The following is a 17249-nucleotide window of genomic DNA, read 5'->3' on the forward strand; positions in this document are numbered from 1 at the left end:
AGCAATAACAATAAATATCAACCTTTACATGAAGAAAATAAATAAAACCAAGAGAAAAAGGAAACCGATATAGTTCTCCAAACTAGTGGTGGAGAAAATAAAGGCAAAAGAATTGGCATTCACAAAATATAAAAATTCTCAAGACGATGAGCACAGTTTAGTGGGGTTTATTGTCTAGTCCATGGGTGTCAAAGTCCCTCCTCGAGGGCTGCAATCCAGTCAGGTTTTCAGGATTTCCCCAATGAATATGCATGAGATCTATTTGCATGCACTGCTTTCATTGTATGCTAATAGATCTCATGCATATTCATTGGAAAAATCCTGAAAACCTGACTGGATTGCGGCCCTCAAGGATGGACTTTGACACCCCTGGTCTAGTCCATAGTACAAGGATGGCTTACAAACTAATTATACTTAGAGGGAAGGAAGACTTAGACATGACATGATAATCAGGGGAAGAGAAGGCATGATCCCTCGGGGTCATTGACCCCTTCCTACCTCCCTCTAAAAGTTGAAAGCGACAGTATAAACAGGCTCTATGACAGCTGGGGATAAGTGCTTAACATGAATGAGAAAGGCTATTGGAAGCTTAGCTGGAAGAGGAGAAGTCAAGATGGTGGTTGGACATTGACAGCATCTTACTGCTCCAGTGTCTGTTACAATTTGAGTCTTTACTGAAGTATTTTTCAGCGAATTTTGAAAGTAGTTTTCCTTTTTACTGATGCCGCACAGTAAATGAAAAGAGATGATCAAAGCTGTTCCACCACCGGCTGTAGTGTCGTTCCCATTACAGCCAACTATTCTTCAAATGATATAGATGAGAATTCTTACCTTTTGGGGATGTATGATTGGCCTGTGTTTTCTTTCTCTCATACAGTTTATATATTTGCATTTGGTCATGTGGTTGCCAAGCAATTTTCTTTTCCAAACTTTATGTTTGTTTCACTTTATCCATTGCTGTTGCTACACCATCCCCAGAATCCTCAACCCTTTCTTCAGTACGACATCCAAATCTGATTATGGATATTTTGCAAAATTCAGTGCCATACACGGTCACTTTCGAACTAGAAAAGCATCTATCTTTTTGGTTCAAAAAAATGCCCTATTTTAGACATTTTGGCCCTGATTTTAGACACCGCACCAAAAACCTAGGTGCTGAGGAACACGGTGCTTATCACATGTCAATCTTAAGTTAAGTGCCATTTTTAGAATCCTGCCTAATGGTGCCTAAACTAGACTTAGATACTCTCTATTTATGCCAGGGTTTTCCTGGTCTAAATACCGGCACCTACAGTAAGTCCAGTTTAGGCATCTACATACAAAACACACCCAAGATCTGTCCCTAACCATGCCCAATTTCTGGTAGGCACCGCTCCATTAGGCCAGCTTTTCACTCATCTAAGTCAACCATGCGTATTCTCCGCCCATAACCACGCCTACTGTTTAACGTAAGTGCCATTAGGCGTCCTTAGGCATGGGAGGGCACCTCCTCAGGCGTCGCTAGGCATCCTAACAGTTTGGCACCAAACTCTTAAATTGTTTAATTTATCTTGTTTTTTTTTTTAAAACCAGCATGGTCAATTACCACCCACACCAATTAAGTGAATTTTTTTTTTTAAGTTAGGTGCTAATCCCAAACTTAGGCAGCCACAATTAGAATGTCTAGCGGCACCTAATGAAGGTGCCATTTATAGAATCTGGCCCTTTGTGTTTTTGGGGGTGCTTACACTTTCCACCACAAATGTTAGAATCTAGGCCTAGGTCCCCTTCTCTACAGTCCACTGCACTGACCACTAGGTAACTCCATGGTCCTGCTTTCTGCTCTAAGAAAAATGGCCATTATATCTATTTATTTTATTTATTAAAAAATTTATATACCGTATATTACCTATACGGTTTCCATAGTAACAAGCATAAAATGTTAAACAAACATGCATAATTCAGTTGTTAAAAAAACAACACTTAAAAATAGAGGGCCTCTTCTATCAAACTGCGCTAGCAGTTTTTAGCGCAGAGAACCGCGCTGAATGGTCTGCGCTGCTCCCGACGCTAATAGGAACTCTATGTGTGTTGGAAGCAGCATGGGCCATTCAGCAGTTTGATAGAAGAGGCCCAGAGTCTAATATGTACTGTCACTTTCAACTCTATGGGGGGAGGGGGGAGGTGACCTCTGGGGGATTAAGGAGAATCATACTTTATCCCTACCTTTGTCATCTGGCCAATTTGAGCAACTTTTTTGGTACTTAGTCACTGTTGAAACAGGCCTAGCCAAAAATATCCTATTTTTTGGCCCTGAACATTTTTACCATGTTATTGTAGAAAAATGTCCAAATTATAAACCTGCCCTAGTCCCACCTAAAATATGTCTCCAACAGATCTCCTTGAGATTTAGATGAACTGCATAGAAAAATATCTTTAAAATGAGTTTCAAAAATAACAATGTGGATGTTTTTGTGAAAAAACATCCATATGCTGCTTTGTGCCATTTTTTGGATGTTTTTCTTTCTTGAAAATAAGCCCCATAGTGTTATACATATATCTGAAATTACCTATAATTCTATTCATAGAATTCCTCCAATTTTTCTATATTAAGCAGTTATACATTTAGCAGAGCGCACACTGCTATATGTATATTGACCTGATGATTTTATTTTTTACCTGAGAAATTAATGGTGAAGTGGAAAAATAGCCTAATGCTATTCCATTGTACTGTATATTAGAAAGCAAAAAGATGTGACTGTTTTTAAGAGGCTTTTGAAGAGCCATCTTTTTTGCAAAATGAGGCATGGGTGCTGAGCATTTTAACTGGGTAAATTGTATGATATGTTGATGAAGTTTATACACGTGTGTCTTATGGCTGTTTGTAATGCTTATTGTGAATGTGGAATTGTAACCCACCTTGTTAAAGGGGGATATAACTAAATAAACCATAATGGTTGGAGCACTAGACCAGAAAATGGAAGATCCAACAGTAGCTTCTTGTGGACAAGGGCAAGTCACTTAACCCTCTATTGCCTTGGGTGTGATACTGAGCAGGTTCTGGCAGCAATGCCAGTTCATATCACCCCCCCCCCCAAAAGTGTTGGATAAGAGCAGCTTAGTGGTGTCTTGTAAGGCACAGAAGATGGCAATTTCAAACCACTCTTGTATCACACTAAGGAAACCACAAGGTGGGGGGAGGGGGTGAAGAGAGGAGTCCCTCACTGTGTGGTTGCCAGGAATTAACTGTGACTCAAGGGCACATCTAGATCTGGAGACATTATTGACAGTATCCTCAACAATTTTTTGTTTGTTTTTCTGCTTCTAGACCTGTCCCTGTGTCTAAACATTCTTATTCCTTTTTCTTCTGTTCTTTACCCCCCTCCCCCAACACACACTTTTCATCCATTTACTGACTTCCTTCACTCACTCAGTGAGAGGCAAACTGGAGTTTAATGAAGAAAATGTGTTATGCTAATGCAAGGGCACACAACTTAAGTTGTTGAAGGCAAAATGTCCTTGGTCTTAGACTAGTACATTGTAAAAAAAAAAAAAATGCAACCATACCACCTAAATGCTATCTGAAAACAAGATTTTTGGTGACTGATGAGAAATGGAGACATGTACCCTTGATCTATCATCAGTTTTATTCTTCTGAGCTCTTCTATTTGTCTACATTTGTTAATAGTTGAGTTTCTATCTCTTGCAGCCATTGCTCCCTTGAAGCTGAGCAGGCGTCTTTCACCTACAGTCCTGCTGGTAGAGAGTGCTGTTTCACTATCACATTTTCATAGTGAAGGACAGGCAAGCTGTGCAGGACTCCAGGGAACCTGCCTCTCTCTAACAATTGAAAACACAATATTGAAGCATCACCCCCTACTGGTAGAAATGCAGTTGGAGGACTCCCACTCAGCTTAGAGGAAACAATGATTGCAGCTACACTTCTCCCTCCATATTTGCGGTTTCAGCATTCACGGTTTCGATTATTCACAGTTTTTAGCTTGCTGGCTTCCCCCCCCCAAATTACATCAGAGAAAATTGCCGATTCCCAGCACTTTTTTCACCGTGTTTTGCCTCTCCTTCAGGAGCACATCAGGTCTCCCACCATGTTATTCGCGGTTTCACCATATTCACGATGGATTTTAAAAGAAAATAGCGAATAACATATGAAAAAGTTATTTGCGGTTTTTCTGTATTTGCGGTTCTGTTAATCCCCTATCGCAGCGAATACAGAGGGAGAAGTGTATTTACATGTTTGAATTTTTAATCAATGACCAAATTTATAAATAAGTATTTTGCCCTCTTTATTCCTGGTTCACTTTAACCAATTGTACTGAATATTTCTTGCCTGTTCCCATTTTTTTGGAGAGCTGTTGAAGATCACTGCTTTGTTCCATCTGTCCTTCTGCATGCAAATCAGATCACCTGGCCATTTCTATGTAGGTTAAAAGGTGGCATTATCATATGATACTGTGTTATTTGTTACTTTAATGAGAGCTAAGAGCCAAATATCTTCTAATAATAATAAACTTTTGCTCATGTTGACAGGGGTTGCCATACAGAAAATTATGAAAAACTGGAAAAATTGGGATCGGCTGAATTATAATTTTTGGTGTAATTCATTATGCCAGATCTATAAAATGGAGCGGGTAATAGCCATACAGCAGGGGCATTTTAAGAAATTTAGGGATGTTTGGGAGCCATTAACAAAATATTGTACAGAATGAATAGTATTTTTTCCCTTTGTTCATATACGTCCAGGGTGGGGAGGGGGGTGGGGATACTTTATGTTTTCATATGCTTAAGAACAATTGTTGGGTATAAGGGGGGAGGGATATTTAATATGAATTAGATTTTGATGGTATATTAAGTGAAGTTGAAGTGTAAAATGATTGCATCTTATGTTGCACTTATTGAAAGTTTTAAAAATGAATAAAGAATTAAAAAAAAAAAAAAAAGATGTATTCCAGAGAAACAGAGAGGTGTTTTTCAATTGACCGTGCACTTCTGTTATAATGTGATGAGTGCTTTGTTTTCTCTTTATAAAACTCTCTTTTGTTTCTCATTGCAGGTGAGAAGCGACTGTCGGATCTTCCGTACGATGCCACTACCACTTATGAAAAAGAGAATGAAATGATGCAGCCTCATGTGATCGACCAGGCCATTAACAGTGCCATCAGCTACCTGGGGGCGGAGTCTTTACGACCCCTTGTGCAGACACCCCCGAGCAGCTCTGATGTGGGACAGGTCATCAGCTCCATGTATCAGCTCCACAAGCCCCAAGTTGACGGCCACAGTTACGCCAACCACACAGCTCACGATGGCGCAGTGGAGAATCTGTTATTGCTTTCCAAGGTCAAATCCAATTCTTCCGAAAAGGAAGCTTCGCCGAGCAACAGCTGCCAAGACTCAACAGACACAGAGAGCAACAATGAGGGAAGCGGAGGCCTGATATACCTTACAAACCATATACCCCCCCAGGCAAGGAATGGGCTACCCCTGAAAGACCACAGGCCATACGACTTATTGAGAGCAGGGTCTGACAACTCCCAGGATGCCATCAAAGTGATCAGTAGCAGTGGGGAGCCACTGAAGGTTTTTAAATGTGAACACTGCAGGATCCTTTATTTGGATCATGTGATGTACACCATCCACATGGGCTGCCATGGTTTCCGTGATCCTTTTGAATGCAACATGTGTGGTTACCAGAGCCAGGACAAGTATGAATTCTCTTCACACATAACTCGAGGGGAGCACCGTATCCACATAGTCTAGATTCCTACAGACACCACAGTAGCTTGTATGCAGACCTCCTAGAGTCACGTGAAGAAGCACATGAAAAGAAACATATTCTTTGGAGGGACAAAGCAAACAAAAACCAAAAAAAAAAAAAAAACCCTGAAATTTTTCTGTGTCCCACATTTTTAGCACATCTCTTGCTGGCATGCATATTGCAAGTCTGCAAGACTTTCTTTGTTTTGTTTTTAATATATGTATATATAAACACATGTTATTAATAAGGCATCTTTTTTATTGCTAGATGATGTGTCCATGTTTAGAATACCAAAACCAGGTGAAAATATAAATGTAAGAGGAGATGCAGATGGGAGGAGCTTTTTAATCATATATGTGACATACTCTTCTCCTTGTAATTGCTTCCCTTGGCTCCTTTCCTTTTCCCACTATAGCCATCCAAAGACTGTGTTTGACCGAGAGCCAACATGGACAAAGCCAACTGAAGCTTTTGTACGTGTACATATCAGAAATAGGGTTACTTACATGCTGTCTCAAGCTATTTCATGTCAAGTATAAAGGCGGTACAGTGGGCTAATATAATGTAGTGTGAGTGCTATGCATGTAATAGGGGCTGATATCAAATACAACTTTGACTTTCATATGCGGATTTCTTGAATTCAGCCCTAAACAAATTAAACAATCTAACTCTACTGCCATTGTGTATTCTAATTAGGGTGCATAGGTTTCTATTGTTACCAAATAATATTGTCTCTTGGAAGTTCTTTGAGCTGTTTTCAACAACTTTACCTCCAGCTGCCTGTATCTCTTTCAGACCCTTGTGACCTGTACATTTTAAGGAATAAAGTGCTTTTTCTAAGGACTAAATTAGCGTAATGGCCACTGTTACTGTGTGATAGTTCTGAAGATGACTGTATAGAAGGCGGTTTTCAGAGCCATTTACTTGTGCAAACTGGTCTGTTCAAAGCTTTTCCCTCACTTAGGGGATCTTTTACTAACACTATGTTATATCTCTCTCATGCTTGCACATAATGCACAGTGGTTGGGGAGGCGGAGTATAATTTTACAATAGGACATCTGAGTGAAAAGTCCAATTAAGTTCCCATTTCCCCCCTGAATTCTAAAAAGGACACCAAAAAATTTGGCATGAAGAAGTAGGGTTACCAAACGTCTGGGGAAACCTAGACATGTCCTCATTTTAGAGGACTGTCCAGGTGCCTGGAGGGATTTCTAAAACCCAGCAGTTTGTCCGGGTTTTGGAAGTTCCCGAGCTCAGGGCCGGGTCTGGAGGCCCTCTGTTCATGCGTGGACATCGATATGATGATATCATACGCACACACATGCGTATGATGTCATCATGTTGACATCCACACAAGCGCAGAGACCCTCCAGACCTTGAGGAAGGAGACAGGAGGTTCGGCTGGAGTCCGCCCTGTTCCTCACAGGGCAAAGCTGGAGGCAGAATGGGGTGGGGCTGGGGCAGAGCAGAGTGGGGCCAGATGGCCTAAGAACATAAGAATAATCTTACTGAGTCAGACCAATGGTCCATCAAGCCCAGTAACCCATTCTCACGGTGGCCAATCCAGGTCCCTAGTACCTGGCCAAAACCCAAGGAGTAGCAATATTCCATGCTACTGATCCAGGGCAAGCAGTGGCTTCCCCCATGTCCTCTTTTTTTAAAGAGGAAATCTGGCAATCCTAAAAAGAGGGCATGGATCCAATTAATGTGAATCAACTGCTGACGAGTGGAGAAATGAAAAAGTGGATATCAGAGCTCTAAACAATGATTCTAGGTGTCAAGCAAGACTTCAGGGCTGTTATCACAACCATAAACTCACAGCTTAATGATATGAGCCAATGACTCAACAAATTTGAGGAATGAGTATTAGACAATAATGGAGAGTTCCAAGATTTACATCAGAAGCACAGTGATACCACTATTAAGCTTAAGAACTTAAGTGTAAAGTTAGAGGGCTTGGAGAATGTCTGGGTCCAGGGAGTACCGGAAGGGTTGTTAAACTGATGCAACAAATTTGTCATAAATTTCTATTGACTAGTGGCTGGATTGAAGTATTATCTCCCATTGAGCTAGAATATGTGCAGCTAGAATATGTGAGTTCCTTCATTATATGAAAAATTTCTCTCATCTGAATCACATGTTTTTCCTTGGCATTTGAAGTCTAAAACCTCTCTTTTCTTGGGTTCCTTGAAAAAGACCCTCAAAACATGGTCCATGTCGGGACCTGTAACAACTCTTTAAGTTAAGTGAATTTATTTTTCTTGCCACTGAAAATCTTTATTGTTATTACACAAAGAGCATTTTGACTTAGCCAGCATTTTTACACTAAAGTCATACACTGTGATGGGACAGTGTGTTCGGCTATAGGAGTCTAGGCTCTTGGTCGGATCACACATTTTCTGAGTGTATGTGAAGAATGTATACATGCAATTTATATATTTATACTTTCAGTTCCATATATATTGAGAAGTCTTATTTACAGTTTTGCTAGTTCACAATTTTGACCTCTCTATCCTTCAACTATTTTGTAAGTCCTCTCCACACAGCACATTTGACTCATTGAGTGTTGGGGCCAAAAATATCAGAGAAACCTAGAGACATTATAGCCTCCTTTCATCACTTTCCTATTAAGGAGCAGATTTTGCAGGCAGCTCATAAGGTAGGATCCATAGATTTGGATGGAGTCTGGGTAGAGACCTTTGCAGATCTCTGTGCCATCGCTTCGTACAAGGCATGGACCTCAAGGAATCATGTAAGTGCTTTCCTCCCTCAGTATTCGTTATTGGTGGGCATTTCCTTTGGGCTGTCTTTTATTTTTGGTAATGTGCAACACAAGGCGACAACAGTACAAGCATTCTGTGAGAGAACCATCTGAATCTAGAGGTTAGTGATTCTACACTGGAAACCCTGGGCTCAGAATGAGTGATGGTGTTGGGACAGTGCTGGTGCAGCATGGCACAGAAAGGATATTGACTGCAATATGAGCTGACCAATCAAAAGGATGCAGTGGATAAGTGATGACTCTTAATCCTGATATTAAGCTGCTCTGGCTTATATGGGGGTTTGGACACACTAATAAGGTTTCTTGAAGTGTAGATTGAATGTTCTCTTAATGGTTGAACCTTTTTTTCATAACTGCTGTTTACTTATCTGTCTACTGCAGATTTATATCCATTGAGTGGTTGGGGCTCAGGAGGTAGGGGTGTAGTTACAAGAGTGTTAGGCTCATGAAGAATATAGATGGGCCTAGAAGTTTTTGAAGGAGGGGGTGGGGTGGGGGAGGGAGGGCAGGGAAAAAGGAAAGAGAATGGAGACACTGTGGTTCGAAATGTGGGTTGGACAGATGATAAGGTGAGAGTTTCCATGGATTTCATGATGTTGAGGGGCGGGTTGATTTTATATGCTCTTCAGACTGTGATATGGACTATAAATATCTGGACCATGGTTACATATAATCTTCTCAAATATTACTTGTTATTTTCAATTTAATCAATGCTAGGGGTTCTAAATTCAGTGCAAAAATGTGGCCTCCCTTTTAAGGAGGTGGATCATCTTAAAGCATTAGAGACCCACCTTTTACCTGAACATGAAACCCTTCTGCATAACTCCAAATATCCTGGCTTCCAATATGGCCATGAAAATGACACATGGAGTGGTGATTTTGTTATCTAAATCATTGGACCACCAAGATGAAAAAGAATTTACAAAGATAAGGAAGGGCACCTTCTTTTGTATGACTGGAGAGCAACAACAGTATATGAGTACACTAGTTAACATTTACGCTCGTAATAATGATCAACACATATTTTATGAACAGGTGGACCAATATTTTCAGAAACATTAGTCATATCATTTTATGAGGGACTTCAATCTCGCTATCGACCCCCAGTTGGATAACATGGGTATGCTAAAGTTGATAGAAGGAGACTTCAAAAAATTAGTGCATAAGTGGGATTTGCATGATAGCTAGCACTGTTGCCATCCAGTCCACAGGAATTTTACTTATTTTTCTGCAGTTCACTCTTCTTACTCTTGTTTAGACATGTGGTTTACCTTAGGGGGTCTTAGGCAAACAATTTTGTCTTCCAGTCAGTTGTGTAGTGAGGGAGACTGGCACCCGGGGTGGTAGCACCTGGCATCGCTGCACTGTGCACCGCCCTTCACTCTTCCCCATTGTTTAGGCACCCCCCCACTCTTCCCCACCACTTGAGCACCTCCCCCACCCCCTGAGTACCTCTTGACATGTTCGTTGGCATGAGCAGCATCTTCCACCTGCTGCTCGCGCTGGCCTTGTCTCCCTTATGATATCATATCATGGTCCCATGAACAGGAAGTGATGTCAGAAGGGAGCCAAGGCTGCCGCAAACAGCAAGTGGAAGATGCTGCTCATGCTGGCGAGCCTTTAAAGATGTATGTTGAGGAACGGAGAGGAGAGGTGCCAGTGTCCCCGTGAATCTGGCACCCAGGGCGGTCTGCCCCATCCTCCCCTTACAATTCTAGTATTGAGGCACGGGGGTGGTTTCCAAGTTTATTAAAATTTTGATAAAACGCTAATCATTACTTCTAAGCATTTTACATTAGAAATAGGGGAAACCATTGAGACAAACTAAAACAATGCAAATAAAACAGACTATATAACAAATCAAATAAACATGACACAATGAAACAAAAGGAAAGAGGGGAGAATACAATATTTAGAGAAAAGAACACATTAAAGGTAAAAACCGAGGGAATGGGGAGAGATCAGAGTTTAAATAGAACAGAATGCTACATGGACCAGATCAGATTTCATAAGCGTCTTTAAAAAGAAAGCATTTTAAATTTCCTTTGAATTTTTCTAGATTATTTTCTGCCCTTATGTGGGTTGGGAGGAAATTCCAAATTGTAGGAGCAGTAACGGCAAATGAGGTAGCCCTACGGGTACTGATGATTTTTAAAGAGAGAACATGAAGATGTTGAGTGATGGATCTTAATGTTCTAAGTGGATCATGTGGGATAAGATGCTTGTGGATAAATGCAGGTTCTTTAGTTTTTTGAGCTTTGAAAGAGAGAATGGCAATTTTATATGTAATTCTATGTGGAATAGGCAGCCAATGAGCGTTTTTTAACAGCGGGGTAACATGGTCAAATTTCTTCATGTTAGTGATGATTTTTATGGCTGTATTTTGGATAAGTTGAAGATGCCGAATGTCGTCTTGGCAAATACCTTTGTATAATGAGTTGCAGTAATCTAGTTTGGAAATAATAAGACAATGGATCAGAATATTAAGGGATTGGGGTTCCAGAATTGTAGCTAATATCTAATCATTCTAAGGGGATAGATTCCGTACAAACATAAGGAAATTCTTCTTCACCCAGAGAGTGGTGGAAAATTGGAACGCTCTTCCGGAGTCTGTTATAGGGGAAAACACGCTCCAGGGTTTCAAGACAAAGATGGACAAGTTCCTGCTAAACTGGAGCGTACGCAGGTGAGGCTGGACTCATTTAGAGCACTGGTTTTTGACCTGAGGGCCGCCATATGAGCGGACTGCTGGGCAGGATGGACCACTGATCTGACCCAGCAGCGGCAATTCTTATGTTCTTAAAGAAACAATTTTTAACTTCAGCACTTATTTGAGATCGGTAAGATAATTTACTGTCGATTATAACTCCCAGGATTTTAATTATATTGACCGAGACAATTGGAAGGCCCTCAATGGAAATTGGGGAAGAAAGTCGAATGTTGTCTTTCCAGGGGAAAAGAAGGCAGTGAGTTTTGGGTATACTAAGTGAAAGCACTTAGCCAACTACTAACTGTCTAATTTTGAATTGATGATATTGATATTTATGGGATCAGAAGCATCGATAGGATGGATGGTCTGTATGTAGTCTGTATAGGCAAAAGCAGTGAGGCCTATGGATTGACACAATGTCAGTAGAGGGGCCAGATAAATGTTAAACAGAAGGGGGGAAAGTATTGATCCCTGCGGGATACCGAAGTTGTTTTGGTAAGTTGTAGATAAAGAATTGTTGAACAAGACAGTAGAAGTGCGATTGGAAAAATATGAACTGAACCAATCAAGAATTTGTTCAGAGAAACCCACCATGGCTAGCCTTTGGTGAGATCATGCTCCAGTAGTGCTGATGCTATCATTAACTCCACCAGAGGTTTGCACCCCAAGGTGGCGTTTAGATGATGCACTGCTATTGAACTCCTTAAATATAGCACAATTGGAGAAAGGTATACAAGAGTATATCCAGTTCAGTGATAGAGAGGATGTTAGTCTACTTACTTTTTGGGAAGGTCTGAAAGCGGTTTTGCAGGAAAAAAATTATCTCCCTAGAAGCCTAAAGGGCATGAAAAAAAGACCCAAAAAGAAAAGGGTCTTAGGCAGAAGTTGCTAGCTCTAGAAAGTTTACACAAAAATGGTAGAAGACCCTATAACATCGTAACCCAGTTTGGATAGGGCAACTGTTGGCGCTCAAGCTTCAGAAAAAAATACACAGTAGTTTGGGAGCAGGCCATAGGGAGTCATTATGAACCAAAAGTATGGGGTATAATGTTTCTTTCATTGTTAAAGGTTTCCATTGCTAGTTCTTTTGTGGAAAATGGTTATAAAGCTCTGTATATTTGGTACTATACATCACAACAACTGAACAAGATGTATGGTTCAGGGGATAGCCTATCTTGGCACTATTATGGTTATGAAAGGACATTTCTACATATCTGGTGGCAATAAATTCATGCTCAAAGATTCTGGAACTGTTTTTAAACTGGCTATTGAGATTTTATTTATTTATTTTTTTTTTTTGGGGGGGGGGGGGGTGTTGGTGTACAATAAATTGGAATGGAATCTGTTGAATGTAGGGCCACCAGGATTCCGAACAAAGGAGAAGTGCTTATTAGCATATACAGTATAGTTACTGCAGGCTGGATGGTCCTGGCGTTAGCGTGGAAGCAACTGGTGTTGCCTTCGGAAACATCGGTCATTGCGAAATTACAGCATATCTATTTAATGACAAATCTGACTGTCTTTCAATGCAATCAGGTGGACTCCTTTTTGAAGATATGGAAACTCAGCTCTGGAATGTTGCTACTCTTTGGGTTTCTGCCAGGTACTTGGGATCTGGGTTGGCCACTATTGGAAACAGGACACTGGGCTTGATGGAACCTTCGGTATGTCCCTGTATGACAATTCTTATGTTCTTATGAAACCTGTGTATATTGTTACACTATTTAGATTCTATAACAGGTCATTTATTGTATAAGTATTTAACACTTCACCTCTTCAACAAAGAGCAAAATGGATCAGGATGTAGGCATGCTGAATGAAACTTGGTCAGCTGGAGCAAAATGGCTTCCCCCAGGTAGGTTTCACAACTTTCACTTCTTGTTTGGGGAGAGGTAAAAAGCAATTGTAGGTCAGACTGTGTGTTTCCGTATGCCTTAAATGCCAGCAGCATAAGGTTGTTTCCAAAACTTAGAACTTAACAGATGCAGAATGCTGAACGATATTTGTGTACTTGCTCATAGCATGTAAGATGGAGTATGACATTTGCATGCAGATCCATTTGTGTTATGTTAGGACTGAGCGGTATCATAAAGAGAACAGTTTTAGAAAAGCTATTTTATTAACACTTAGGGCCCCTTTTACAAAGCAATGGTAGTGATGCCGCGGTAAATGTACACGAGCCCATTCAATTTCTCTGGGCTTCGCTTTGGTGCATTTATTGCAGGAGCATCACTACTGTGGCTTTGTTAAAGGGGCCCTTAGAAAGCATACGGGGGTGGGTGGGTAGTTTTATACAGAGCTGCTTAGTTTTAGGCCAGGGGTGCCCACACTTTTTGGGCTTGTAAGCTACTTTTAAAATGACCAAGTCAAAATGATCTACCAACAATAAAATTTTAAAAAAACACAAAGCACACTGTACGCTGAGAAAATGTTAATTATCATTCCTATTCCGGGTTTTTTTCAAAGAGGTCAAGGTAGATGACTCTATGCACTGTCACCTTAGTAACAACCATACAAAAATAGACAAATATACCCCCCTCCCTTTTTACTAAACCACAATAGCAGTTTTAGCGCAGGGAGCTGTGCTGAATGCCCAGCACTGCTCTCGACGCTCATAGGCTCCCTGCGCTAAAAATCGCTATTGTGGTTTAGTAAAAGGGGAGCCATAGTGCAAAATATAGACAGCAGATATAAATTCAGACACATTTTGATCACTGAATTGAAAATAAAATCATTTTTCCTACCTTTGTTGTCTGGTGATTTCATGAGTCTCTGGTTGAACTTTCTTCTTCTGACTGTGCATCCAATCTTTCTTCCCTTCTTTTAGCCTATATGCTTTCTCTCCTCCAAACCTCATTCCCTCCCACAACTTTTTCTTCCTGCCCTTTCTTTCTCCCTGCCTCCCTTTCTTTTTTTCTCTCTTCATGCCCCCTTTCTTTTTTTCTGTTTCCCTTCTTTTCTTCTGTCTCCCTGCCTGCCCCCTTTCTTTCTTTCTCCCTGTCCTCCACCAAGCCACTGCTACCACCATCGGGGAACAGGCCCCCAAGCCGCCGCCGCCGCTGCCATCGAGTAACAGGTCCCAAAGCCGCTGCCCCAAGCTCTCTCTGCTTCCCTGCATCGGGCCGACCAGCATTCCTCTCCCCGACGTCAATTCTGCCGTTGGAGAGGAAGTTCCGCCCAGCCAGGCAGCAATTGGCTGGCCCGAACTTCCTCTCCGACAGTAGAATTGACGTCAGCGAGAGGAAGGCTGATCGGCCAGGTAGATCACCAAGGCAAAGTGAGTCTATCATGGAGCCCGGGATGGGCTCCACGATCGACTCACTTTGCCCTGGCGATCTACCGGTTGATCGCAATTGACCTATTGGGCACCCCTGTTATAGGCAGTGTGAGCATGAGTAAATGGCTGTATTCTGTGTCATCCGATGCATAAAACACATTTATTAAGGCCGTATGAATCACTGTTGGCTGATTTTTTGGCCAACTCTGGAACATCGATTGATGCACCTACAAACCTCCATGCAAACAGGCTCCTCTGGGTCACTGTGAACGTAAACAGGTACTAGCTAAGTTTTAGGTTATTTTTCCACAAATAAAAAGTGACGCAGTCATCAGACACTGTGGCCTGATTTCTGAAACATACATATTAAACTTTGGTATGTATATTCTCTATATCTAAAAGTATAGTGGGAAGGGAACAGTTTAATGCAATTTGGCTCACACTGTTCTTGGGCTTTGCAATAATTCTCAAAGAAATTGTCCCAGATTCACTAAGAAATCGTCCCAGATTCACTAAGAAATCAATATGAAACGAAAAAGGATCTCTACATATGTATTCGCGTTTTTCAAATGTCATGAATACATTAATTCGCATATGCTCAGAATTGTGTAATCTGACCAAGAGCCGAAGCTCCTATACCCAGACCCACCTCCCAATCAATGTGTATGGAATGGTGACAAACAATAAAGAGTATCTATATGGTAATTATTCAAAAAATATTTTTTGTATCATTCAGAAAATACATGTAACTTAGCTTTTGGGATGTGAACGGGTCCCAACATGGGCCACGTTTCGAGAATGTTCTTCAAGGAACCCAAAAGTGAAGACAAGTTGGTTGTTAGATTGCCAAACAAGTAATGGAGAGGTGCACTATGAAAAACATAAAAAACAGTGTTAAAAAAATTCCCTTTGAAGAGTAAAAACTCAAAGTAGATATAGTAGTCCAAATAAATAAGTTAAATATATTAAAGACAACAAAGGGAAGGATACCTTGCATATGCGACCTTTACGTGTTGAAAAAACTTCTGTGCATACTCTGTTCTTTGCTGATTGTAACGGCCGTAAAATGCCGACCCAGATTTAAAAGGAAAAGATGTGGGTGTTGATATCATCCCGTACATGTAGGGGAAAACATGCAAAACAGCTGAGATTCAAAAAGACAGAAGACTTGGCTGAAAATGCAGATGTTACAAAAAAGCCTGTAACTCATGTTCACTGTTAAGACCTGTGGGGGACAGAGTCTGTAGTTTAAAAATGTAGCGCTGTTCCCGAGCCCACAAAAGCCTTGTCATATCTCCACCTCTGAGTTGCTTAGGGACATTAAGAATAGAAAAACAAAGGTCATCTACTGCATGATTTTTGTCCAGCCAGTGCTGGACCAATGGGGCATCCGTTGTACATGACCAAATTTTACTTAGATGTTCTGCAACCCTCAATTTAATGCTCTGCGTTGTCTGTCCTATATAATGTAGGGAGCAAGGGCAATGGATGATGTTAACAAGGCCACGGATCGGATCCATGAGCGATCCGATCCATGGCTGGGGGGCAGATTCACAAATCGTCTTCATGCAAATGAGGGAAATTGGAATCACGCCCCCAACCCGGATCACTCTACAGCGATCTCAATGCATGCGCAGACCATCTATACCGTATATACTCAAATATAAATCAGAATTTGGCCCAAAAATGGGGGTCCCGGTTTATATTTGGGTCATCCCCCAGTGACCTCCCGAAACCCTCCCGGACTTCCTGCAGGCCTCCCGTCTCCTGCCCCGGCTGACACTAATAATTACCACCCTCCTTCCTTCCTGTATACCTGTTCCCTGGTGGTCCAGCATGTATCCCGCGCTGAAATCTTCCTGAAGATTGTAAATGTAGTAGCCAGCGGCACCCCCAGGCCGGCACGCAGGAGCGAGCTTTTTGTGCTGCCGGCTGACCCTGCACCACTCCTTGATAGGCTGCTGCAAGTTCTCCGGGATTCGCGGTTCTCATGGCAGCCTAGCAAGGAGCGGTTCATGGCCAGCTGGCAGTATGAAAAGCTCGCTCTTGCGTGCCGGCCCAGGAGGATTTCAGCGCGGGATATACACTGGACCACCAGGGAACAGGTACGCGAGGGAGGGTGGTAATTATTAGTGTTGGCCGGGGTAGGAGACGGGAAAGATCCCTCCTGTCCTGGCCTACCACTAGGTGGTTTAAGTTAAGGGGAAGGGTTAATCTGCTGGCTGAGTTAGAGGACATAGGGGAGTACGGAGCCATTGTGACATCACTGACGAGGTTGGCTCTTTTTAGTGGGAAGAGAGTACAGGGAAGGAAGGTGGGACAGTGTTCAGAGTCTGGTAGGGAGGGGGGCTTGGTTCACAGCCTGGTAGGGAATGGGACTGAGTACAAGGCAGGGAGGGAAGGGGGCTGGGTGAAGAACTTGGTAGGGAGGGGACTGAGTTCAGAACCTGGCAGGGCAGGACACTTGATTATTAAGCCGCCTGACTTATATTCGAGTCAACCATTTTTTCCTCCTTTTTGGTGAGAAAAATGGGGGTCTCGACTTATATTCAGATCAACTTATATTCGAGTATATACGGTAGATGGTCTGCACATGCGCTGGCCCTCCGTGCCTGGGCTTGCACTGCGGGGAAGGGCAGGAGAGTCGGGGCAGAGAGCAGGAGACTGGGGGTGAGAGCAGGAAATCAGGGCAGTGAGCAGTTTGGGGTAGATAGCAGGAGATCGGGAC

The 17249-nt window shown here is 41.9% G+C and overlaps 1 protein-coding gene across 14 annotated transcripts in view; it reads left to right on the forward strand.

Moving 5' to 3' along the window:
• IKZF1 (IKAROS family zinc finger 1) overlaps positions 1-6600 on the forward strand; it is a 245193-nt gene extending 238593 nt beyond the window's left edge. For all 14 annotated transcript variants that reach the window (XM_033930481.1, XM_033930483.1, XM_033930482.1 and 11 more), the window contains one exon: positions 5051-6600. In XM_033930481.1, the coding sequence (XP_033786372.1) occupies positions 5051-5754 (704 nt within the window). In that variant the 3' untranslated portion in view covers positions 5755-6600. The remainder of the gene's footprint in view (positions 1-5050) is intronic.
• Positions 6601-17249: the final 10649 nt, after the last annotated feature.

This window comes from Geotrypetes seraphini, chromosome 2, assembly GCF_902459505.1.
Source record: "Geotrypetes seraphini chromosome 2, aGeoSer1.1, whole genome shotgun sequence".
NCBI classification, from domain to species: Eukaryota; Metazoa; Chordata; class Amphibia; order Gymnophiona; family Dermophiidae; genus Geotrypetes; species Geotrypetes seraphini.